The 24,820-nt window shown below is 39.9% G+C and overlaps 1 protein-coding gene across 1 annotated transcript in view; it reads left to right on the top strand.

Annotated features, from left to right (window-relative positions):
- The window catches only part of FSIP1 (fibrous sheath interacting protein 1), a 71,722-nt gene that overhangs the window by 25,800 nt on the left and 21,102 nt on the right, over window positions 1–24,820 (top strand). Inside the window, exon 11 of the mRNA XM_056852213.1 lies at window positions 7,227–7,361. Coding sequence (XP_056708191.1) covers window positions 7,227–7,361 — 135 coding nt within the window. The remainder of the gene's footprint in view (window positions 1–7,226; window positions 7,362–24,820) is intronic.

The raw sequence follows: 24,820 nt of genomic DNA, 5'->3' as shown, positions 1-24,820 counted from the left end.
GCTACCAAGCAATAGCGATTCTGGGTTGACAGGCCCCTGCCTAAGATGAAACTATATGTGATGCATAGTTGGGCCACATTGGTAGCTACAGATGTTGTTCCAATTGACATCCATCGAAATTAATTCATAATTGCTACCCCCCAAAAATGTGAATAATCTGAAATAATTATAGTTTTTAAGTCATCTGTTTTTATTTCTAAATGGTCAGCTATTTATCCATGTGTTTTGTGCTCCAGTTATTCAATCTTGTCTGCCAAAGGCTGTGCTTAATAATAATTTCAAAGCAGAGTCCCACAATGATATTGAATCATGTGTAAAAATGTAATTATCAACAGCTTAGAGAAAGAATTGGTTTCTACCATTTGTTACTGTTTTGAAGAATATAAGAATTCTAGATGTGTGTCTCTTTAATTCTTAACAAGTGGCTTTAATAAGTCTATAGAGGAGGAATTCAGTTTGGCTGTTATAGGAAAGTTTATGTTCATCTCTCAATCAGTCCAGCTGGATCCAGAATGTTTTTCCATGATTTGTATTGTTTTTAACTTGGAAACTGCTCTAATCAAAACCTCCTCCTCTGTAAAGCATTTCTTTCTTCTTATGCCAATTTAATTAAATCATTATACTGATGTCTGTCCTTTAATTTTATTTATTTTATTTACATTGTGTTTGTTAACTGCTCTTTTAGTTGATCATATTTGAGCGGGTTGGGGAATCGAAATGGTGAAGCACAATTAAATCACAAGCTTTTTGTGCTTGCTAAGGCAGTGCCCTTTCCTGAACTGGGCAGGATGTCACTGAGCGGGTATTGCTGTAAAATCAGGGATCAGCTGTAACGTTAGGTCCCCTTTTATGAAGGCAGGAGATATCCAGGAAGGGAGTTGATATAGCTCACTGCTCTTAGTAGCTTCCTTGGATCCGGATGCCTTCAATCCACGTGCAAACCTTCTCTTCTGTCACGAGAAATCACATGTTGCTGTCTCCGAGGCCCTTTTCCCTACCCTAGCAATAGGAGAAAGCACTGCTAGCTACCAGGCCCTCCCACATTAATAAGGTTGCCAGATCCCTCTTTGCCACCGGCGGGAGGTTTTTGGGGCAGGGCCTGAGAAGGGTGGGGTTTGGGGAGGGGAAGGACTTCAATGCCATAGAGTCCGATTGCCAAAGTGGCCATTTTCTCCAGGTGAACTGATTTATATTGACTGGAGATCAGTTATAATAGCAGGAGATCTCCAGCCACCACCTGGAGGTTGGCATCCCTACGCGTTAACACTTTCAGTAATAGTACATCAGCTAAAGATGTTCTTCCAGCCTCAAGGCAGGCTGTGAGGTTTGGCCCAAGCATAAGGTCTCCATCTGCCAGCAGTGCAAGTGGAGGAGTAAATGGTCAATTTCATTTATTAAGTATTGCCCTGTAACTATTTTGCAGAATTCACACATTATTTGCCTCTCTGAAAAATCTGTGTGGCTCATGATGGGTCCTCTTTTTATCTCTGCACTTCTTGCTATCTGTGTAGGCAGCAACTCATCACCAAATATTCCTGCCTGTGGAACTGTTTCCTCATTCATTACTGAGTAATGTAACAGAAAAGCAGTGTGTGTTAACTAACCACATATCCCCGAGCTTTGAAACACTTGTGGAGAGCATCAGAGAAAAATAATTGGAGGTTCATTTCCAAAAAGTCTTTTGGACTTTGCCTGTCTTGGTTATTAACATTGCTTCCTCTAATACCATCCCAGAGTTTTTCACTATTGTGAGCCAACTCTAACTTCATGTCTTAGTCCAGGCAGAATCATAACAAAGCAGAAAAATGCATATATATTGTACTATGAGAATAGGCATAGCAGTCTAACGGATGTATTTGTCTTGGTACATGACAGAAACCTGATACTTGGCTTTGAAAGCTATGCTTCCAAAAGAAAAAATAATAATTTGAAGCTCATCTCTTGATTAACAGAGTGTTTTACAATAGGAAACATTGCTGATTGTATTCCAGGATTTTTTGGGGGGAGGGAGGGAGTATCCCCTCTCAAGACTAACAAAACCAAAGCATCCTGCATATGTTATTGCATAATATTTTCAAATTCCATTATGCTAGATTTGACTTGAGGGCAGCTAAGCCAAGTTCTTTGCCATGAATTTTGCTTTCAATGACTTCTGTTATTGGCTCAGTCATGTAAACAAAACAGGTCTACACAGAACAAATGCCACCACTGTACTGTCAGACAACTATTTAGAAGTCTTAATACATCCAGTGGGTAGTATAAGATGCCAATGAGGCACTTAATTTATTTAATTGCTTTTGGGTGGTACTCCAGCAAATTTGCCAAGTGCCACTAGAATGATACTCTGTCTCTGCATCATGGGTGGCAAGGAATCATGGGGTGAAACTAGCCAAGTTGCTGCTTATGATTTATTTGTTTTTAAAGGGGTTGGATCAGCACCGGCTCTGCACAGCAACCAAGTGCATAACCAGGAAACCAGGGAATAGGAGAGGGGTAAGAAAAGAGATTTCTGGGGGGGGGGGTAATTAATTTTTTTTTAAGAAGAGGGTTTTTTTCCCATTGTTCAAGGCTTAGAGGTCCAATAGGGAGGGGCTGTGGCTCAGTGGTAGAGTCTCTGCTTGGCATGCAGAAGGTCCCAGGTTCAATCCCTGGCATCTCCAGTTAAAGGGACAAGGCAAGAAGGTGATGTGAAAGACCTCTGCCTGAGACCCTGGAGAGCCGATGCCAGTCTGAGTAGACAATACTGACTTTGATGGGCCAGGTGTCTGATTCAGTATACGGAGGCTTCATGTGTCTTCATGTGTTCAAATACACATTTAAATATTGTCGAAGGCTTTCACGGTCAGAGTTCATTGGTTCTTGTAGGTTATTCGGGCTGTGTGACCGTGGTCTTGGTATTTTCTTTCCTGACGTTTCGCCAGCAGCTGTGGCAGGCATCTTCAGAGGAGTAACACTGAAGGACACTGTCTTCAGTGTTGAGCCCCAAGGACTTCAGTGTTACTCCTCTGAAGATGCCTGCCACAGCTGCTGGTGAAACGTCAGGAAAGAAAATACCAAGACCATGGTCACACAGCCCAGATAACCTACAAGAACCAACACATTTAATTGTTTCTCTCAAAAGGCAGACAGGGCTGGGCAAGTGAATCTTGCTTCTCTTGGACTTTTCTTTTTAAAAACGCGCTAAATGTTCTGTCATGCTGGGTTTTTATAGTTGAAAAGTGCATGCTACACAAAGGTAAAACAAACAAACAAACAGAAACCAGCATGGGCATACAGCAGAAACAGTGAATCTCTGGTTGCTAATTAGATCACTAAAAATAGCTGAAAAATGCCTGTGATATTCATACTACCTCCCCCCTCCACACCCCTAGTGACCAGAAGATGGCCAAGATGCCCTCCCTCTCATCATCTGCCTAAGGTGACAGAGTCAGCATTGCTGACAGATGGCCATCTAACCTCTTCTTAAAAACCTCCAGGGAAGGACTAGTATCAATAAAGACAAAAGTTTTCTTCTTCTAAAAGAGAAAATTCTATACTGTGCACCATAACTGGATTACAACGGTGCATCTGTATAATCAGGACTTTCCTTTGCTAACAGCTATTTTTTGTATACCCTTTCCTTTTCCCTCCCCCCCCCCAGTTGATAGCCTGCCAGAAAATCACAAATATTCCAGAGGTGTTGCACTCATTGCTTTAGTGAAAACTTGTGTGTTCATAACATTATGAGGTTTCAAATTTCCCTTTTAAATTATATATAGACATGAAGGGAAATTATGGGCATATGCATGTTTGGAACAATAAGCCTTCTTTGTAGAAATTCTTTCCTTAGGTAAAAAGGCTGGTTGCTTACCCAACTGAATATAGAGGAGGTGAGTCTGAGCTACAGTAGCAGACCTGATTATCCCAGGAATAGGAGAAGGATAAGAAAAGAGATGTCTCTGTGTGTGGGGCTAATTAATTAATTTTTTTTAAAGAGGAGGCCTTTTTTATTATTGTTCAAGGCTTAGAGGTCCAAAAGTGTAATAGCATACAATACCCCCACCCTTGAAAAGAAATCCACTGTGTGCTGAAAAATGTTTGCACACAAAGGGTTAGTCAGATCCTACAATTTTGTTCCACTGGTGCCTGTATATTTTGCTGGCAGAAGTCATCTTGAGCCCCATGGGCACTGACAAAACAAAAATGACCTCTTGTTTTTATCTTACAACTCTTTGTTTTTCCATTTCACAGCAGTGCTATTGTGCCTTTGTAAAAAATAATAATGCCCCAGGCAGCTTGTTCCGAGAGCATAGCGTAGAAATAATGATCTATTTAGCATAATTTTCTCATCCTTCCTTCATTTGAGGCCCTTCCCTATTTTATTCTCCTAACAACTTTACACATCATGCATCCAAGGCCCTGACCCTGTGTCCTGTGTAACACTTGCATGTGAATTGCAGGTTCTGCGTTCCCACATGCATGGAGAAAAGGCTTCAGCCTGTCAGGGGTGGGGGGAGGGGGGAGACTCTTTGACTTGTTGGGGAAACCCACTACCAAAAAAGAAAAGAAAAAAGTTACCAGCAGCTTTTTATTTGGATGTTCATTAAGCCAAGTAACTCGAAATTACAATGGATGTTTTAGCTTAAACTGAACAGTACTCAGAATTAGGCTTTATGTCATAAATACTTGGCTTTAATGAAAACCTTTATTTTGGCCTTCTAAAAAAGAACATAAAGTTTCTTATATTCAGCTAGACATAACCTTTGATTGTTCATATTTGCCAAATATTAACTCAGTTGCTTTAGGCTTAGGATGTAAGTGATGTCATAGTAGTAAATGAGAAGGGTGGATATTAAGAGGCTGAATATTATAGAAACTTTCCTTTAAATGATGAATAGTTCTTTTATTTTCTTCTTTTAGCACTGGCCCTTGTTTCCTTTTCTAATCCTGATAATGGAACAGGAAAATTTTTTTATTTCTCAGGCTGTGCATTCAATTTTAAGTAGTGGGTGGTTTGCGTAGAGATTATGGAACACACTGAAAAAGTGCCAGGAAGGTTATAAAAGTTCAGAGCAAACATTTGACTAGTGTGTTATATGCTGTTCTATAACAGTTGGCTAGCAATTTACTGAAATGTGAAATGGTAATTTTCTTAAGATGGTTCTGGATATGACACTGAGGCAAGCGTACAAGCTGCTTCCCACATTTCAAAATTCCTACATGATGGAAGACACTTTATGTAAGAATGTAACTTGTTACGATCTACCTACCCCAACACTCTTATCCTGCCCTTACTCCAAAGAGTTCAGGGCAGTTCACAACATTCTTTGTCCTCAAAAGACGAGAGGGGAGGAGGGGACTGGGGTGGGAACACCGAGCCTGCAATTGAGACCTATGGCGGAGCACCTGCCCCACCCTTATCTTTGCAGTTACCTTTAAAGCCAGAGTTTGTCCAAAGGCATGAGATTTTTGGGGAAACCAAAGGACTCTTAGGCTTCAGCTCTTACCATGTTGCTCTCGTAGTCGGGAGACAGTGTCCTGAGAGATCTGATCAGCATCAGCTTGGGCCAGCTTGCCTGGAGACTTGGTTGCCCAAACATTGACAAGAAAAAGAAAGGGACTTTTTCCATATGACATGGCTACCTTTCTGGAATTTCTTCAGAACACATGTATTTATTAAATTCTGTATCATATTTTTTGGGGGGTCTATTCTATATTTTTTTATTAAAATTGTATTTTGGCATTCACTAGCAAGAAGCCAGCACTGTGAGCGGCCCCTCTGGCAGCTCTCCTTGGTCAGGAAGTGACCACCTAAGCCCCACTGTGATGCCGGCTGCATGACACTCTGATTGCGACACCACAGTGCTTTCTAACTAAGATAGGTCTTAGATTGATTTTGTTTCTTAGGGTACTTGAGTATTGATAGCAGATACAGTACTTTGGCATGATGGTATTGGGTGTAGATTTGATTTTCCTGATAAATGCATGTTTTGTTTAAAATAAATAGGTCATTAACCCTTATGCTTGAAAACATGTGAACAGTGTCCAGTGCTATCTCAGAAGCCAGAGGACATGCTGAGTGAGATTTTCAGTGGTTGGGAGTCAGGCTTTTTTACTTTGCATAGCAAAGCAAGAATAAATTATAAAAAATTATAGAAATGTTCACAATTTCATACTTTATAAGGTAAAGGTAGAGGTCCCCTGTGCAAGCACCAGGTCATTCCTGACCCATGGGGTGATATCACATCCCGACGTTTTCTAGGCAGACTTTTTTTGCAGGGTGGTTTGTCAGTGCCTTCCCCAGTCATCTTCCCTTTACCCCCAGCAAGCTGGGTACTCATTTTACCGACCTCAGAAGGATGGAAGGCTGAGTCGACCTTGAGCCAGCTACCTGAAACCGACTTCCATCGGGATCGAACTCAGGTCGTGAGCAGAGCTTTTGACTGCAGTACTGCAGCTTAACACTCTGCGCCACGGGGCTTCTTTCATACTTTATGGGGGCTTCTATGTTATCTTTGGGTTGGAGTCTGTCGCCCTCATAACACATAGTTGCTCAGCTTCAGCCATAGGGTAATTCAGCTTTACAGGTCTGTTTCTCCTCTAATAGCTTAGTATAACATGCATTTGAAATGGAACAATATTTTTTACTTCTGTATGCACATTCAAATGCATTTTTCTTGCAGAAGTTTGATTTTAGCACATTTTTCTTTTAGAAACTAGACAAATTTCACTTTCTTGCTGAATTGTCTTGTAGCACCTTTAGAACTATTGAATTTCTTGTGATGTATACTTTTGTGAGTGAGAGCAGTTTACAGAGCAATAAATTCAAGGGTCTTTAAGATACCACAAGACTGGTTTTTACTGGAGCATTCGAACTAACATGACTGCTGCTCTGGAGTTTTGCCTTTCTGAAAGCCTATTTGCTATATTTGGAGTTGGAAAATAATTTTCCAAGAGGGCAGATTACATGGTAACCATGGAAGTTTCCCCCTTCTCTCAATAATTTATAGCACAACTCATTTACTTGAACCCAGCTGCTGGTGGTTTCCTATACATGTCCTTAGCCCAACAATCACTACCACTGTTTTCTGTTGATGGTATCCTATAATGTGTCTGATGCAGACTAATCTGGAAGGGCTGTTTTGTGTACCAAGTACTCTGCTTCAGTGGAAGGGGATTGGTCTAGATGGGTCTTCCTTTCTTTTTCAGCTCTACAATTGAGTGATTCCATTATTTGTTTTTGTTAGGAGTCTCTGGCTTATGCGAATAGAAAGCTGGAAACTGTTCCAGGTGAAAAGGTTTTAAGAGACACAAAAGATGGGCGTAATCAGCAAAACCGGCTCAAAGAGATTGATCAGCAGCTGAAAAACCTGGAGAGGATTGTGAGTCTAAGAAATATTCTTCAAAAGGAGAAATGTCTGCATGTTCTGTTATAATTTGAAAAAAAGTTTGTTTTGTACTGTCTTAATATTCTTTGTTACAGAATAGAAAAATTGCAGTTGCTTCTTAGCTATGAGTGCTATATGAAGATAAAATACTTTTAAACCAGTTTATACATGTTTGTGGGATTTCATGTAGTTTACATCGTTTTCTTACTAGCGGCTTTTAAATGTGTACCTCTCAATTCTGGTGTTGGATCCTGGGAGGAGGGATCCAGTATCACTTGCAGTGGTATCTAGAGAAAAAAGAGAGGCAGTGTGGTGCCCCAAAGCTGGTTAGGAGTAGGGGGTGGGGAAGGAAAGCGGAGCAGTAGCAGTGATTCTGGACAAAAGTCAAGGATGCCCCCCACGCCCTTTTATTCTCACCCAATTCACTCTGAACGTGAATAAACCACACAATTTTCACAGAGCATGGCCCTTCAGAAATGCCCCACATATTTGCATTATGGTTTTATTCTATTTTCCAGTAGTCACCAAAACAATACAGAAAATGTAGAGCTATTTACTATTAAATTTATATTTAACAGGAATGTGGTGATTCTAGATTCATTTGTCATCTAAGTGAGAGTGCACTGAATTGGGCTTGAAAAGCAACAGATTCTAGTTATTAGTAGGACAAAGTGAAGGTAGAAATGTTTTACCTGTTAGCAGCAGAAGTACTAATGATGCCTAATTCTTTTTTACTTTTGAAGAAAGAAGTCACTTATTGAAATGTTCATGTAATATCTTCTCTGCTCCCCCCCCCCATTTTTGGCCCCACTTGGATAAATATGTTTCATTGCTTCTGGCTAACCTTGTCTAGGTAGGCTGTCAAGTAGTTAGCTAGATGGATGACTACGTATGTATCGTGTTTTTTTTGGGGGGGGGGAGAAACAGTTATGACCTACAAATACCACTAGCTAGATCAATCATGTGGGTGGGTGTCATTTAAACAAAAAATCCACCTACAAGCGTGAGTGGAATAGCTCATTTGCAAAGGGCCAGGTAGACATCTGGAACTAGCCACTGGAATTTTTTTGCTAAATTGAAATAGATGAAAAGAGAAAATTGAAATGGATGAAAAACACTATCAGATGTTTAATTCTATACACTGGATGATGTAATTGATGGATTCTTCAGTAGGTCATATATTATGTCACTTGCACTGGCTGTTAGGGACACACACACACACACACACACCCCAAGCAAGAGGTCCTGGGCCATTGCTCAAGCTGCCTCATAGGTAAAACTGTCCATAAAGGGAAGTGTGCGGCTGGCAGGAGTCCTCTAGTGTGGGATTACAAAAAAGAAGAGAGAGAGAGAGAGAAAGGTGGAAGCATAGGGGAACAAGGCTGAGAGTGAAGATGACTAGGGGGAGAGAATGAGGGAAGGAAAAGGATGGAGAGAGAGTAGGAGGACAATAGAGGACAATTCCGATGTGAAACTGAACCTAAAATTCTGGGCGAAAAGGTGCAATGCATGCAGGTGCAAATTTAGCTTTGAAAATGCTTGGACAATCTGCTGATGGATCTCCTCGCATTTGCAGTATATGATAAAATCAGGAGGCATCATTCTGCCAAGGCTAAACAATCTTAAGTCATGTTGATTGTAGTAGGAGAGTTTAAGATATGATGTTTCCTGGTGACTTAAAGGTAGCAGTGATCATGAGATTCTGTTGGAGCATATTTTGCAATCCAAGCATAGTCCTCCCTCATTTTACTGGATCAATACCATATCTGCGAGAGATATGATAAGTCTGTTCAGGTTCACACTTTTTTAGTGCGTTTATATTTTTCTTCCAAGTTTTTTTCCTAGTATCCATGTAGGCTGTGACTACTGGGGGAGATCTTTCTTTAAATCCCATACATGTGCACATCTGTGACTTTGTGATTTAGGCATTCCAGGAAAAGCACGCCCACAAGTTGCACAAAGGAAAAGAATGAAATAATAGAAACCACTTAAAAAATAGGAACCCCTTCAAAACCAGCCTTTTGCATGCCTAAATCTTATGTCTTGTATATTTTTTGTCAAACAATTGGTTAGTCTTTAAAAGGCTTCTGATGTTCTTATTTTGCTGTATTTTATTGACGCTCTATTTTACTGAAGCTCACGACTACCAGGTCAGTCAGAACAGGAACTGTATCCTAAGCAGCACTTGCAAGCATGACAACATACTACTTGATATGAAAAGTATTAGAGATGGGCCTTTGAGACTGGTTTCAAATTTCAGCTCAACTATTCCCTCACTTGGAAATAGTTTTGCCTACGTTATACTACGTTTAACATATTAAATAGTTTCTTAATGATTCTTCTCGAATGACCAATAGGTCTTAAGCAGGACCACACTAAAGCACAATGTCCAAAATATTTAATATATTCCCCTTATCCTTTAAAATAGGCAGCCAATATATATATATAAATGTTGCAGTCTTTACCATCTCCGATTTATTTGTTGTTAAAAAAAATTCAGGGAGGGTGAGTACCTTCTTTCCATTATCAAATGACTCAACAAGTCTCTGTCTATCAACTTCAAATAGTGGACAGTGAAAAAAACAAGTGACTTATGGTACCTATACTGCCAGACCCACATGGGCAGATCCTGTTGGAAAATGGAACTTTACTAAATCTGCCCTTCAACTGGGCCATTATATAGGCTCTCCTATACTTGGGAAAGGTTAACAGATTTAAGTACTCTTGTATACTTTGTGGGAAAATACCCCAAAAGAGGTCACTATTGTGATCTAATAAAATCAAACTTTTAAAAATCTGTCACCGCTCTCCTTTCCCTAAGTTGTTTTATAGTATCTATTGAGCATCCTAGCTGGTTAGCCCTTTTATCTACCATTTGTTTCCACGGTGACTTATAATTATCCTTCCCATGACACTGCACATAGAAGTTGGGGCTTGTATTTTCACCAACCTTACCCAACACTTAAAAGTAGAGCACCAGACTTTCATTTCGAAAGACTTCATTGCCAACTCAGCTTGTGTTGCTATATTGGCAAACATTTGGATAAACCCGTGACCCGTCTTAAGAACTTATACAGAGGAGTTTCAATAGAACAATTTATTCCATTAATCCAAACTGAGACCCCGTATAGTAGTACACAGTAAATATGGTACACAGTAAATATTTTTGATACAGTGTACAATCTAAAGTACAAAGAGACTAATTATTTATAAATAAGAAATGGAAGGACTTAATATGCTTGCAGTTTAATGCCTCTGCAATGGCATCAAGTTAAATCGGCTTATAATATTGTAATCTAAAGCAGGATGCTAAGGAAATCTACCATCCTACTCAGTTACTGTGAAGAGCCAATCTGGGAGTAATGACCTTCACTAATAAACATCCTGGTAATTCCTTTCAAATGCTTGCCTTCATGTGTTTAATGAGAGTGGCTACAGGCTGCCTATGACAGCTTATGTTTTAATAAAATGTAGGGTATTGGATGCCGCCAGGTTTGTGCTCCAAAGATGAACATGGATTTTTATGTATAAGTAAGTAATTATTCTTGTGAATAGAAAGAAATAGGTAAAAAGTAGTTTATGTCAGTGTCCTAGCTTCAGTTTAATGGGTGGGTAGGCAAGCTGCTAAAGAAAATAAATACAGACTGTGTGATCTGTTTCTGTCACTGACCTTTGCCCTCTTCTTTCCCTTTGGTCACTGACGCTTGCTATTTATGGGCATACAAGTCTGGGCAGGTATCTGCAGTTGGCAATATAGTCTACAATAAGTGATGAATGGACTTTGGAATGTAGGACTGCTGATTCATTAAAATACAATGAATTTTAAAAGGTCAGTTCCGAAGTCTGATTACTACAAAACAGTTTATTGGAATCTGCTGTGGCATACAGCACCCCTTTCTCCCCTCCTCCCACATACCAGACATTTTTCTTGACTTAAGAGGGTATACGGATGACCTTATAAGGTAGAACCTATTATTCACTTATTAAAGAGTAGATTATAAGCAGCCTCTTCCTGTGTATAACTGTCAGACAGGTTGGCATTTAGTTGCAGTAAGAGAGCTGCTGTAGTACTTTATGCCCCCCCCCCCCGCCAGTTTCCCAAAGGGATAATTAAGGCAGAGGTTCCCAAACTGTGCTCCAAGGAGCACATGGTTCTCCATGAAACAGCCAGTGCTTCATGAAGAGATTGGAAAGAAAAATACTACTGTCATTCGGTTTAGTATATAGGTGCTAGGTGAAAATTAGTGCTCCGTGATGATTTTCTCTCCTGAAAAGTGCTCCATGACTCAAAAAGTTTGGGAAACTCTGAATTAAGGTATTGGGATAAATGGCCAGGTTATAGGATCAATTCCAGAGAAGTATCCCTGTTAGTCTATTGCAGCAAAATAAAAGAAGTTCAGTGGCACCTTAAAGACTAACCACATTTATTACAGTATGAGCTGTTGTGAGTTCCGACTCACAAAAACTCATGCTGGATTAAATGTTGTTTGTCTTTAAGGTGTCACCAGACTTCTGTTATAGGATCAACCTGGTAGAAAATTTATCATGTAAGTAATGACTGAAGAACACAAAATGAAGGCAGATCAGTACAATTCTACATCTCCAAAGGCCAGGTTTTAAGAATCCCTAGTTCATCTTTTAATCCTCCAACCATTTTAGCCTCATTGACTTCATGGATGAGGCTTGAGTAGACTGTCTGAGGATTGAGACACCATTTTTATAAGGCTGTTTCTGATCGAAATCCTATTTTTTGTTGTTTCAGCTAATGTTATTAAAATGGTAATGAAAAAAATAGATATTTCCTGCGATGCTATAGTTTGAAAAGAATTCTTGTAAAATTTATAAGGTGATCCAATACGTTCCATGAATCATATTCTAATATTTAAATATTTCTAATATTTCTTTTACATTTATGCAAAATAAATACCTAAAATGGATGGTGAGGTTTCTTTTCATTATCCATATTTTGGAATATGGGGGGAGGGATTGGGTAACTGTCTTTCTCAGTTTTAAGCATTTTATAATATAGCAGAGTCCAGTCAAAAATTAATGCATCAATGCTATTGTTTAGGACATAACCTATGCTGCCTGTTCAAAGTCCCACTCAAGGCAGCTTACAATTAAGACTATGACACAATATAAAACAAGCCATGATAAACGTTACATAGTTGAACATATTGGCACAAAATCCCATAGAATTATCTGTCTACAAATGTATCGTATTTTAAGTAAATGGAAGCTGATGTAGCATAGTGGCTAAGTTAATGAGCTATGATCTGTGGAGTCCTTGGTTCAAGTTCTTACCTCTGTCATAAGCTTACTAGGTAGCCTTGTGTAATTCACTTTCATTCACCTTATCTGCAGTATGGGGATAGAGATATTGACTTATAGGGCTTTTGTAATCATAATAAAATGTTCGTGGGGTGCTTTGAGCAGTGCAAGTGCTCCATCAGTTCTAAGTATTAAAAATCTGTTGCCCCTCAAAAATAACCCTTAGCAAGAAAAAAAAATCCCATGGGTGAAAATACATATGTGATGCATTTACATTCTCCAAAAGAAATGTCTATGGACATATTTTCCAGATCAATCTACATCTCCTTCTCCTGGGGTTCAGTCTGATGCTTGTGCATTTTCTCTTCTCTTGATGCTACAGCAGCTACTTTGCACATTCTTTCACTGTTCAGTTCCTTGGAAACGGTTGATCCTAGCTTTGTTTAGCAAACTGCATTGTCATTAAAACCATTAAAAAAACCAACCTTCGGTTCCATTCCCCAAAGGGCAGTGGTTGAGCACTGTGGAAAGAATAGTAAATGTAGAGATGTTGAAAATGTTGAGAATCTACTTAGACTGGCTAGCTATTTTACATAAGCACGAGCTGAATGAATTTTTTCTTTGGTTCATTTCAGGTAAATCATCAGCCCCAAAGGCTGTGTAACAGAACTTAGCTTGCAGGATTGCTTGTGTGATCTTATATCCCCACTATATGTAGTTCTAAACTAAACTAGACCTACTAGTGTAGAATTTATGTATAATATTTCTAAATCCTTTCTGATATATCTCTGCCCAAGACACATGTGCTTATTGTGACTGCCGGCTGGGTACAGAGAGGGTCAAGTACAAAAAGTTTTTGTTTTTTTTGCTGGACCCCTGCTATCAAGCCTGATGTCCAGCATACTTCAACTGTACCCCAGCTAAATGCAAATCAACCCATAAAGGGAGCCAAACTGTAAACTATAGGTCAAGTGGTCTGAAATATGAGGCCATTGAATTCGGGATATAGGTAATATTCTATAAACCCCTAACAACCCTGTTATACAAAGAGGGAAAGCTTGTGTGGTGGACTTGCCCAGGGCTGTTGAAGAATACAGGGCAAAGAACTGTTTTGGCCAAACTGCACCTCAAGCTAGCCAGCATATTAATTGGAGAACATCCCCTCAGCAATTTATAATTTATAATCTAAATTTTAGATTATAACTGCACTCCAAGAAGAAGCAGGACACAATAAACTACTTGCATGTAACGTACACCACCTCTCTTGCTCTTATGCATCTTGTTTGTGTGTCATCACATAGTCATATATGTATAATACATAGAATTACTCTCGCATGGACAGGACATCCAGGACGAAAGGCACCTCAGCTTCCTGCAGCTGCTGGTACCAGCCAGTCACAGCTGTCCCAATCCTCAAAGCAATGCTGCTGCTTTCTCTGCTTCCACTTGTGCACTAGAGCAGCTCCAAGCCTGGCCTGGGCTATCGCCACTGCTGCCTCTACGACCAGTCAGCCAGTCGTACCTGCCCCAGACAGAGACAGAAAGCTATGTCGCTACTGCCCACCAACTCAGATGGTATTGAGATCCAAAAGAAGAGGGAGAGAGGAGGCAAGACACAACAACACATTTTCATGCAAATGTGTGAAAACTGCTTACTTATCCAGCTCACCGTACCACACAGCCAGTTTCACTCCCCCCAAATATATGCAAACATTCTTTTAAATTGGTTCTTGTAGGTTATCCGGGCTGTGTAAACGTGGTCTTGGTATTTTCTTTCCTGACGTTTCGCCAGCAGCTGTGGCAGGCATCTTCAGAGGAGTAACACTGAAGGACAGTGTCAAGTGTGTAGGAAGAGAATAATATATAGTCAGAAAGGGGTTGGGTTGAACTGAATCATTGTCCTGCAAAAAGTTTCAAAGGTAATGTGCTAATCATTGTCCTGTAAGTATCAAGATAATGTGCTAATGAGGGTGTGGTAAGTTAATATGGAACCATTGTATCCTGAAGTGATCTGTTAATGTGTGAAATCCAAAGCTAATCTGCATGGCTATTGTTGTCTGTAGTCTTTGTTAGTCTGGAGGTTTTCAGGACAGGAAGCCAAGCCTTATTCAGTCTTAAACTCTCTTCTTTTCTGTTAAAGTTGTGCTGATTTTATGAATTTCATTGGCTTCTCTGTGCAATCTGACAAAATAGTTGGTAGAATTGTCCAGTCTTTCAGTGTCTTGGAATAACATCCTGTGTCCTGTTTGTGTCAGTCCATGTTCAGCCACTGCTGATTTCTCAGGTTGGCCAAGTCTGCAGTATCTTTCATGTTCTTTTATCCTTGTTAGTATGCTGCGTTTTGTTGTCCCGATGTAAACTTGTCTACAGCTGCAAGGTATACGATATACTCCTGCAGAGGTGAGGGAGTCTCTTTCCTGCCATTTATTAAAGGAGTCACTGATAGGATGGAGAAACTTTTGAAAAAACATAACCTACAAACAGTGTTTAAACCCACCAAGAAAATACAACAGATGCTATGATCAGCAAAAGACAAAAGAAACCCCCTCACCTCTGTTCAACAGGGTGTAGTTCTATCCCCTGTGCTGTTCAGTTTCTACGTAAAGGACAAATCATTCGTAGCCTTGGGGTTGGTTGTCATCAATATACAGATGATACGCTATATATGCTTATCCAAGTTTGCTGGTGATGTGGTAATGGTCTTGAATCACTGCCTGGCTTCTGTGGTAAATTGGCTAAGAGCGAACAAAATGAAACTAAACCCTGAAAAGACAGAGGTAATGTTGGCTGGGAAGGTGGAGATCTTGATGGACATTGTGCTCCCCACTTTTGATAGAGTTCAACTGACCCTTGCTGACTCAGTTAAGAACCTTGGGATTATACTGGACCCAGTGTTATTGCTGGAGAAGCAAGTTAATACAGCTGCAAAAAAGGCTTTCCCCCAACTCAGCCTAGCACATAAAATGGTCCCTTAAATTGATATGGCTGATCTGGCCACCTGGATCCACACCACAATGACATCCAGACTATGCACTGTACATTGCTCTTCCCTCAAAATCAGTTTCAGAAACTTTAGTTGGTGCAGAATGCTGTGGCTGAGATATTATCATGAACTAGATCAGTGGTTCCCAACCTTTTTTTAACCAGGGACCACTAGGACTTTTTTGTTCGGTGCAGGGACCCCAAGGTTCAAAATAAAAATTCCAAGAATTTGAAAATAAACTTTAATCATAACTGTTAGTTAAACATGAAACTTAGAATAATATTTGAATATATATATTTAAAATAGAGAACTTGTAATTGAAAATATTAATTTATTATGGGTTTATAACTTTGTTTCGCAGACCTTAATTTAGTTCTCGCGGACCCCTGCGGGTCCACGGACCCCTGGTTGGGAACCAGTGAACTAGATGGAGCATGCAAATTGTTCCCATTTTACATTGTTCCCATTGGCTGCCTAGCAGTTACTAGACTCAATTTAAAGTATTGGCTATTACATACAATGAAGAAGAAGAGTTGGTTTTTATATGCCGACTTTCTCTACCACTTAAGAAAGAATCAAACCGGCTTACAATCACCTTCTCTTCCTCTCCCACAACAGATAGCCTGTGAGATAGTAGGGGCAGAGAGAGCTCTAAGAGAGCTGGTGGCATCCGGGCCTCCCCGCCGGCACTGGGGCCATTAATAACGGCTTAAGTAGCCTGGACGCCGGCGCGGGGGGCCCTAACGCCGGCACGGCCACTTCCTGGCCTGATGGCTTGAAGGTCAGGAATGCACTGTGTTTTTTCACACACACTCACACACACACACACACACCATAGAGAAGATTTGAATGTGTGCTAGTGTGCACATGTAATTCCTGTGTAAGTGAGCTTCCCCATTCACTTCTATAAGGGGAAACCCCATGCATGTAAAGGAAGTGTCCTGTAGTAAAGTTAATGGGGAAGCTCTTGTTGACCGAGCTACTGTGCTCATAGGTATCAATGCTCCTGCCTATAAAAGAACCATTAGAGCAAACAGGTGCTTAAATGTATGCTCTCCTGATGCATAAATCCATGTATTTGCAGAGGTGTCTTACCACAGGTGCATAGCAGAAAAAGAGACTGAGCAGTTTATTTAATTAAACAGTCCTTATTGTCCATCTCCTATTCATTAAGTAGATCAAATGGCCATACAAACCAGTTATTTCTAGTGATTTTTCTGTTGCTTTTGTGGTGAGTGTACTCCAGTATTCTGAAGGTCAGATGGAGCCACCAGACCATAAAATCCAGCCAGCGAGAGAGCTGAAGCTAAGAGGAGCTCAAGGATTTATTATTAAGTGATGTGAAACACTGTTGTTTTGTGCGTATGTTACATAATTGCTGTCTATGCAAGGCTGTTAAAATACCCAGCTAGTAATAGCATGAACCCCATTTCATGGCTGCAAGAGGAGATAAAAGAAGTTTCGTAGTCAGCACTTCAGTGATATCACAGCACATGTCATTTTTATTATTGGGAGCCCTTTGGTTTTGGCAGATGCACTTCATTCTTGCCATAGAATTGTAATTACCATATAAATTAAGCAGTGAAATGGGCTTGATACAGCCTTATCCCTTCGGCCAGTAACCAGGCTGCCAGTACTGCACAGTGAAACAGGCATAATTCAGACTAATTATGTTTTAGAAGGCCACAATTTGAAACGCTGGCCTTTCTCTCTATTCAAATTGGTCAAAAGTAAATTGAAGCTGTTTAGCTGCAGTGCAAACAGAAGGGTCATTATTTTTGTACAGCACACTCTCCATAATAGCATTCCAAGAATGAGCTTAATCCATCCAGGTTTTATTTGTAGCGGCTAATTATATTATCAGCATACATTCTTATGCTTTACACTATATGGAACCTTACTTAGAGAGTTGTCTCTAGTTCTTAAACGATACAGGAGGCCAAGGTTACACTCGCTTCATTTTATTTTCAACAGCTTTTACCATGAGATTTGATGGGATTAAACTTTCTATTGTAATTCAAGACATGATTGATGAAATACTTCTTTTGTCTTCATGGACAGAGTTTGAGTAGAGTATTCTTTGCAAAACCAGTGTAAAATTAAACACGTTTTGGAATGTAGGTTACTTTTTCAGAGGATTATGCTAGAGGCTCTGCATTCCTGTGTTGAAACAAATAAAACAAAGCTATTGTTTTTAAAACCATAATCTGCGAAAATTTATGGGAAGCAGGTTTATTTTGTTCTCCTTCAAGATCTTCTATTGACATCGCCCTTTCAAAGCACTTCGATGCCACAGCTAGCAGTTTTTCACACTGAGCAAATCTAAATTTTAATGTACAAGAAATCATGTTCTAGAATTTGTTAGTTCATGGAAGGAAGCATGCCACTTATGTTTTATCTGTCCCTTCATTCTCATTACATTTGTACAGAAATAAATTAATGGATTGGATATATCGGTCATACAGTTATATGAGTAGATTTTTGAACTTGTAACTTTAGAGAAGAAACTATTACATATTACAATCATTTGTTTTTAAAGCGCATGTGGTAGCTAGTTGACAGCCGTCTCCAGAAATTATGACAGCCAGCATGGTTTTGGTTTTTATGTTTTTTTGTGTTTTATTTTATGTATTTTATCTGTGTTGTATGCCGAACTTGAGCTCCGTAAGGAAGAAATGAATACCGGTATTTAAAATAAACAAAATAAATAAATGGTGGTGGCTTGTGCCAAGGCCAGAGGATTCAGTCAGTGGCAGAGTGAGATTTGCTCAGTGTGAAAAACTGGTTGGCCACTGTGTGAACAGACTGCTGGACTTGATGGACCTTGGTCTGATCCAGCATGGCCTTTCTTATAATTATGTATGTTCAAGAACTTAACTGGAAACCTGCCTCCTGTTTTTCTGAATTAGTATTGATTACTGGATATGAACTAGTACTAAGTGAGGCAGAGGGTGGTTAAACATTTCTGTTCACATTTCTTTGAATGTCAGTCCTACCCCCACCCCCCAAATCTCATAGCTACTTTGTGTTTATACCAGCTAACCTGCAACATGACTTTTGGCCAGGCCCAGGATGATTTAGTTAAATCAGGGCTGTGCTTTCATGGTTGACCTGTCCTTAGTCTTGTTGATTGGAGAGAAAACAATCCTGGGAACATATTTTGTAGAGAAAGTCATTCTCAACCTTGGCGCATTGATGAGTAGGTGGGATTATCACCTTTTCATGAAATAAATTCAGCAATTTTTTTCTTAAACTATTTTCTGAGTCAGGTAGTGAACATAATTCTATAAAGAGAATTTGTGTTTATCATTCTGCACTTCCTTAGGACCAAACTAGATCTGACTGCAGGTGAACCATATATTTAAACCCAAGTCTTCCTTGTTGCTTACAAAGAGGGATGTGTCGATCCAGCAAAAAGGGCACTCGCCAGGATAGGGCCATTTTTTTCTTCAAAGCTGTTTATTTAAAGCATTTAATGTTCAATTTTTACTGAAATGAGACACAGGATTACAGTGATAATAAAACAATATACAATTAAAGTCATTAAAATAAACAGATAAACTACATAGCACCTTAGAGCCATTTAGGTGTTGGAAACCATAGAGTTTCAGCAGAGATTGATAGAGCGTCTGCGTCACTTCCGGGTAAAACCAAAAGTTACATGGGTGTGTCGTGCGGGTTGCGCGCACGTCGCATGAGGCAGTCGCGTGGGTCGTGCGCTGCTGAAGAGCTCCTGCCGGTGGAGCAAAGAGACCTGGTAAGCCTACTCAAAGGCCCAAATAGGCCTGGATAGGACCCTGGTTTGGTGGGTCCAAGAAGGGGGCCACCTCTGAACGTGATGTGATGAATGTAAAAGACTTAGGCTACCCCCTCAGCCTGTTTCTCCAGCGGAACAGCCAGCTCACCCCCAAGCTCTTAACAGAGTCCAGTAAACATATCCATTAAGGTATTTTTTTAATATATTTTTTATTCCACTAACTATGTCCCAGCTTTCCTATTAAGCCCAAGTTCTGATGCTGGAATTAGCTCTACTCAGAGACATGAACATATGGAAATGGGTTGTGGGAAGGCAGTTGGCATAGAGGTCTGCACTGCTCTCATGTTCACTCCTTTTGCTATTCAGCTGAAAGGAATCAGTACATCATGGTCCTTGTTGTGATAGTTTCTGTGCTATTTCTGCTTCTGAACAGCATTAGTAACAAGAGCAAGTAGCAAGAAAAAATACTCTACCGTTAAAACTAAACGTGCAGTTTTGTTCTTGATTTTTAACTTTCCCTAATCTTATTATTTTCACTAATCTTATAATTTCCGGAACAGAATGTGCACAAAGTATTCTCTAACCTCACTCATTTCAATGTGCCCCTTCAAAATGATGTTTTGTTTAGTAATAACTCCCCGAAGCTATGGGTTTGCCACTTGAATAATCACTGTAAAGCACTGCTTTGATTTTTGAACTATGAGCATAATCACCATTCTATGATAAATGTTTGCTTTAAGGAAATATTGAAGAATAAACATGGGGGGGGGGGGGAGAAGGGTTTTTAAAAGTTAACATTTCACCATGACTGGATATCCCCTAACAGTCAGATGAGCCATTGTCCATAAAGAAATAAAATGAACAATGCAAACAAATATTGCAAAATGAGGTCTGACTTGGTTTGTGAAAACCAAGGATTTTGTTCAAAGATTTCAGAACTGAACCCTAAAGGTGCCTTTTTTTGAAAAATGTACCTGGAATGAATTCATATAAATTAATGGAGTGGTACCTATACTGGCTATGATACATAGAACCATGCAACTAGTTCCCTATGACCAACAGATCATACCTTGATTAGCAGTTCCTGACAATGTCAAAAAACAGTTTGTGATACAGCATGGGAACCTACTGTTTTAAAGCCCCAAATCCTTGTGGTTGCATCTAATATATAGATCCTGGTCAGAGATTATTTTGTATCAATAGCTGATCTTTCTCAGTAATCTGGCAAGATAAAAGAAATCATGTGCTCAAACCACCTTTTAAAATATTGGCACTCTACTGCTTCGTTGGATGATTTCTTGGGCCATCCTTTTAGTGAGCAATTTGGCTAACAATGCTGAGTAAGTTTGAAGTGGATGTGTAAACAAAATGCAGATCTTCTTAGATCCAGTTAATCGCTGTAGGCATTGGTTCTAACATTAGACAGTGGGATGAGCACCAGCATGTAGATGCAGACATGGAGATTTACAGTGCAGTAGATGTAACTCTGTTTAAGAATGCACTGTTAATGCACTGATAATGTAGTAAGAGAAGAACATGAATGTAATTCTGTCCCTCATATACCCATTCTTTGGATTAGCTTCCTGAGCTACTGAATGCACCTATTATTTGGAAATGGATGCACATCTATGGTAGTTAGGCAGAAACTCTCCAGTTTATCATCTCAGTCAGAATTCACCAAGCAGCCTTTCCGATGCATTCCTGACCTCTAAGGGTGAAAGCCCTTAGGAGGCCAGGAAGGCGCTGTGCCGGCGTTGGGGCCCTCCACGCTGGCGTCCAGGCTACTTACGCAGCCATAAGTGGGCCCAACGCTGGTGGGGAGGGCCGGGCGTCAGGTACTGCTGCGGCAGCACCGCCCCGGGATGCCAGAGGGGCCTTTTGCCGGCATCCCACTGGTGTAAAGGCCCGCGCCAGCGTCCCGGGGAGGGGAGTCCAGGGGGCCGTTAGGCAGCCTCCTGTCCCCATCCGCCCCGGGAACGCTGTCGGCAAGAGGAGTGAGGCTGCGCTAGTTTTTTGCTGGTGCAGCCTCGCTTTTCTCAATGGGGCGAAAAGGCTCCATTTGACCAAAAAAAGCCCCTAAAAGCCTTTTTTTGGTCTTTTGGCGGCCATGGAATGGCTTAAGAGGTGGCGCTGCAGCGCCTCCTCCCTGACATCCCCAGCCGCCACCAGCTCAGGAATGGGCTGTTAGGCAAACTATTGTTCTTTCAGCCTTAGTGTCCCTCTGCTCTGTTATAAGTCATGGCATTATAAGTCATAACCAACTTATGGTGACCCCAACAAGGGGCTTTCAAGGCAAGTGAGAAGCAGAGGTGGTTTACCATTGCCTTTTTCTGCAGAGTTTTCCTTGATTGTCTCCCATCCACGTACTGACCCAGGTTAGCTTTTGAGATCTGATGAGATAGGGCTATGCCATACCATTTCACACACCCCATGGCATTAGAGGGGACAGTAATACCAGTTTTCCTTACAGGGTTTATTTATATTCGTATATTTATGGTATATTTATAATAGTGCCCTAGTGTAAGCGTGTAGTAGAATGGAACAGTCCAGGACAGCGCCTTCATAATGCAGTTATTATTATAGATATCATATGCTTTTACTGTATTGTCTTATATCTTGTAATCCACTTCCTGTACTGTTTATAGTAGTATAATTTTGGATTTTTGTTAGCATTGTTCTCTAGCATTGTTCCCTAATTCTGTAATTCTAGTCCTAGTACATTGTTTATTACAGGATATTAAACAATTTAATTGAAACTGTTTAATATCCTGTAATCTGTTTTGAGTCTCAACAAGAAATGTATTGATAAAGTAATCAATAAAATAAATAAAAAGTGTTTTAAATGTGAACTATCATATAAAAGTATTATTGTAAGCATCAGAATTAGTCTGAAGACAACTCTTCATTGAAAAGTGTGTGTGTGGGGGAAACAGAGTGCAGACCACAAAACAACCCCCGCTCATTTCTGTAGCTCTGTGAGTTTAAAAAGTTAATAATTGCATCAAGGACCCTGAGGTGATTTAGCTAGAAACTGCCTAAATGCAATTCAATTAATCATTAATGTGTACCTTATAAATGAATGCCCCCTGCAATGAGTTAAATTGTTCTACAAAGGCTACCTGTTGTTGTCTAAAGATTTCCAGTGAAATCCTGGGTAATGTGATAATAGTTGATGAATCATTCTTCCCTCTAATAGCACCTGTTCTGTAGTTTTTAACCCGCAGTTGTACATATTTTGCCTTAAAATTTGTGGGAAGAATCGAGCTTGCAAATAATTAAACATATAATGAAACCAAAAATGAACCTGATTATTTTCAGCATCTGCATGTAGAACTGAATGTGGCTGAAAAGTTGCTTTATCAGAACGTTTTATACTTAAATTTTTATTAACAGCTCACATTATTCTGACCTGGTGGCCTTGGTTATGATGCTGATGGAGGTGTAGCAATGGGCAGGCAGATAAAAAGAATCAGGAACTGCAAGTGATTTGCAGTTCCTATTTCTGTACTTCTCTGTAACCCCTCTGTAACCCCCCCAATTTTCATATCCACTGCTGCTGATAAGGGGACAGCTGGCCCACCGCCCTGCTCAGTGTGGTCTGATATTTGCAATGGCATGGAGTTACAATGGAAAGTTAAGTTCATCCTGATGCAGCTCATGGAGGGATCAACTGTTTTGTGTTCTCATTTCTAACAAATGCTTGTCAGTGGAAAACAATTGCTGAGATTTTGGATTTGTAGCATAGCAATGCAGTATTATATTTACTGGTGTATGACTGCAATTGCTGCTTTTTGTTAAAAGGGGAAAAAAATTTTTTTTTAAATCACAGCAAGGTGGCCCAGATAATCACAACCAAAAATGGAAACCAGAGAATAGCAAATGCCACAAATATACTGGTGTATGACAATCACCACAGAATTCTAACGAGCACATAATTTGGAGCACAGCGCCCAACTAACATAATAATAACAACCCCCCCAAAAAAACTTATATAGGAAATTAACATAAATTAGTCCAAAGTGAAAGATACATTTTTCTTGTTTCTCCACCTGTCCTTTTACTTTAGATATTGTTTAAGGCGACTTCCTTTAGTAATGGATTATACAACTGATGAAAATATTGGATTTGAAATGGTCAGTCTACCGGAACACCATACTGTATTTATTTTGTTGCAATGTGTAAATCTCCTTAAAGTGGACTGCTTTGACTCTGATTCATGCCTTAATGGACTTTCATTAGTTTTTCCGGAAGACACATTGTGGAGTCAGCGTCTTCACAAGATTGTGTTAGGTCCTCCTCTGCTTTTGCAAGGGTTCGACACGTCATTTACGTCTTTGTTTCTCAATATTAAGCTCAGTGATTTTTTCACTTTGGACTCATTTATGTTAATTTCATGTATAAGGTTTTTTTGGGGTGTGTGTGTTATTATTGTTAGTTGGGTGCTGTGCACCAAATTATTTGCTCGTTAGGATTCTGTGGTAATTGACATACACCAATATATTTGTGGCTTTTACTATACTCTGGTTTTCTTTTTTTGTTAAAAGGAAGCATAAAATTTCCCACCTTGGGTTGCTCTTTTAAAAGAAGTGGGTAATGAATCCCATGGCATGCCTGTGATTTTTTTTTTTTGCATTCAAATCTGCATTCAATTTTTTTGCATTCAAAACTACAGTCAAGGCTCAGACTAATTCCATTTATTTTAGTAGGATAAATTATTCCCTATACTGACAAATATTCCGCCTTCCCTAGAGGCAGACTCTATGCTGCATTCATGGACCTTCGCGCTGCTTTTGATTCTGTCCCGAAAACTGGATTATGGACCAAACTCGCGAAAATCAATATAGATGGCAGACTTCTTTGGCTAATTTCAAATGAAAATCAGATAGCGCAAGTCTGTTATGGGCTTCAGGGCCAACTAACTGACCATGTCCTGCTTGCAAGGGGAGTTAGGCAAGGTTGTCTACTAGCCCCCTTGCTGTTTAAACTATATATAAATGATATGGTCCCCAACATCAAAGGAGCAGCAAAACATGCTCCAATTTTAGCAGGCCGCAAAATCTCGATCTTGTTATATGTCGACAATGCACTACTGCTATTATCAAGATCTGAGTCTGGACTCCGAACAGTAATCAGTGTGTTCATTGAATACTGCAACAAAGAAGTCCAAGATAATGACATTCTCCAAAACTCCCCGTGGCCCTAAAGTATGGCAGGTCCTGGGAGGGAGGATAGAACAGGTTTCCCAATTCAGATATTTAGGCATCGTATTCAGTTATAACCTTTCATGGAACACCCACATATGCTCAGGATCCCAAGCAGCTAGGGTCTCTACAAGGGCCCTATTAATATTATATTACACAAAAAGTGCCAGATATGTCCCTGCTGCTCTTAAGCCATTTAATGCCAAAATAGTTCCCCAGTTACTATTTGGAGTCAGTATTT

This window comes from Euleptes europaea, chromosome 6 (genome assembly GCF_029931775.1).
Source record: "Euleptes europaea isolate rEulEur1 chromosome 6, rEulEur1.hap1, whole genome shotgun sequence".
Classification (NCBI taxonomy): Eukaryota; Metazoa; Chordata; class Lepidosauria; order Squamata; family Sphaerodactylidae; genus Euleptes; species Euleptes europaea.
Note: the sequence above shows the minus strand (reverse complement) of the source record. Positions and strands in the feature narration are given on the sequence as shown.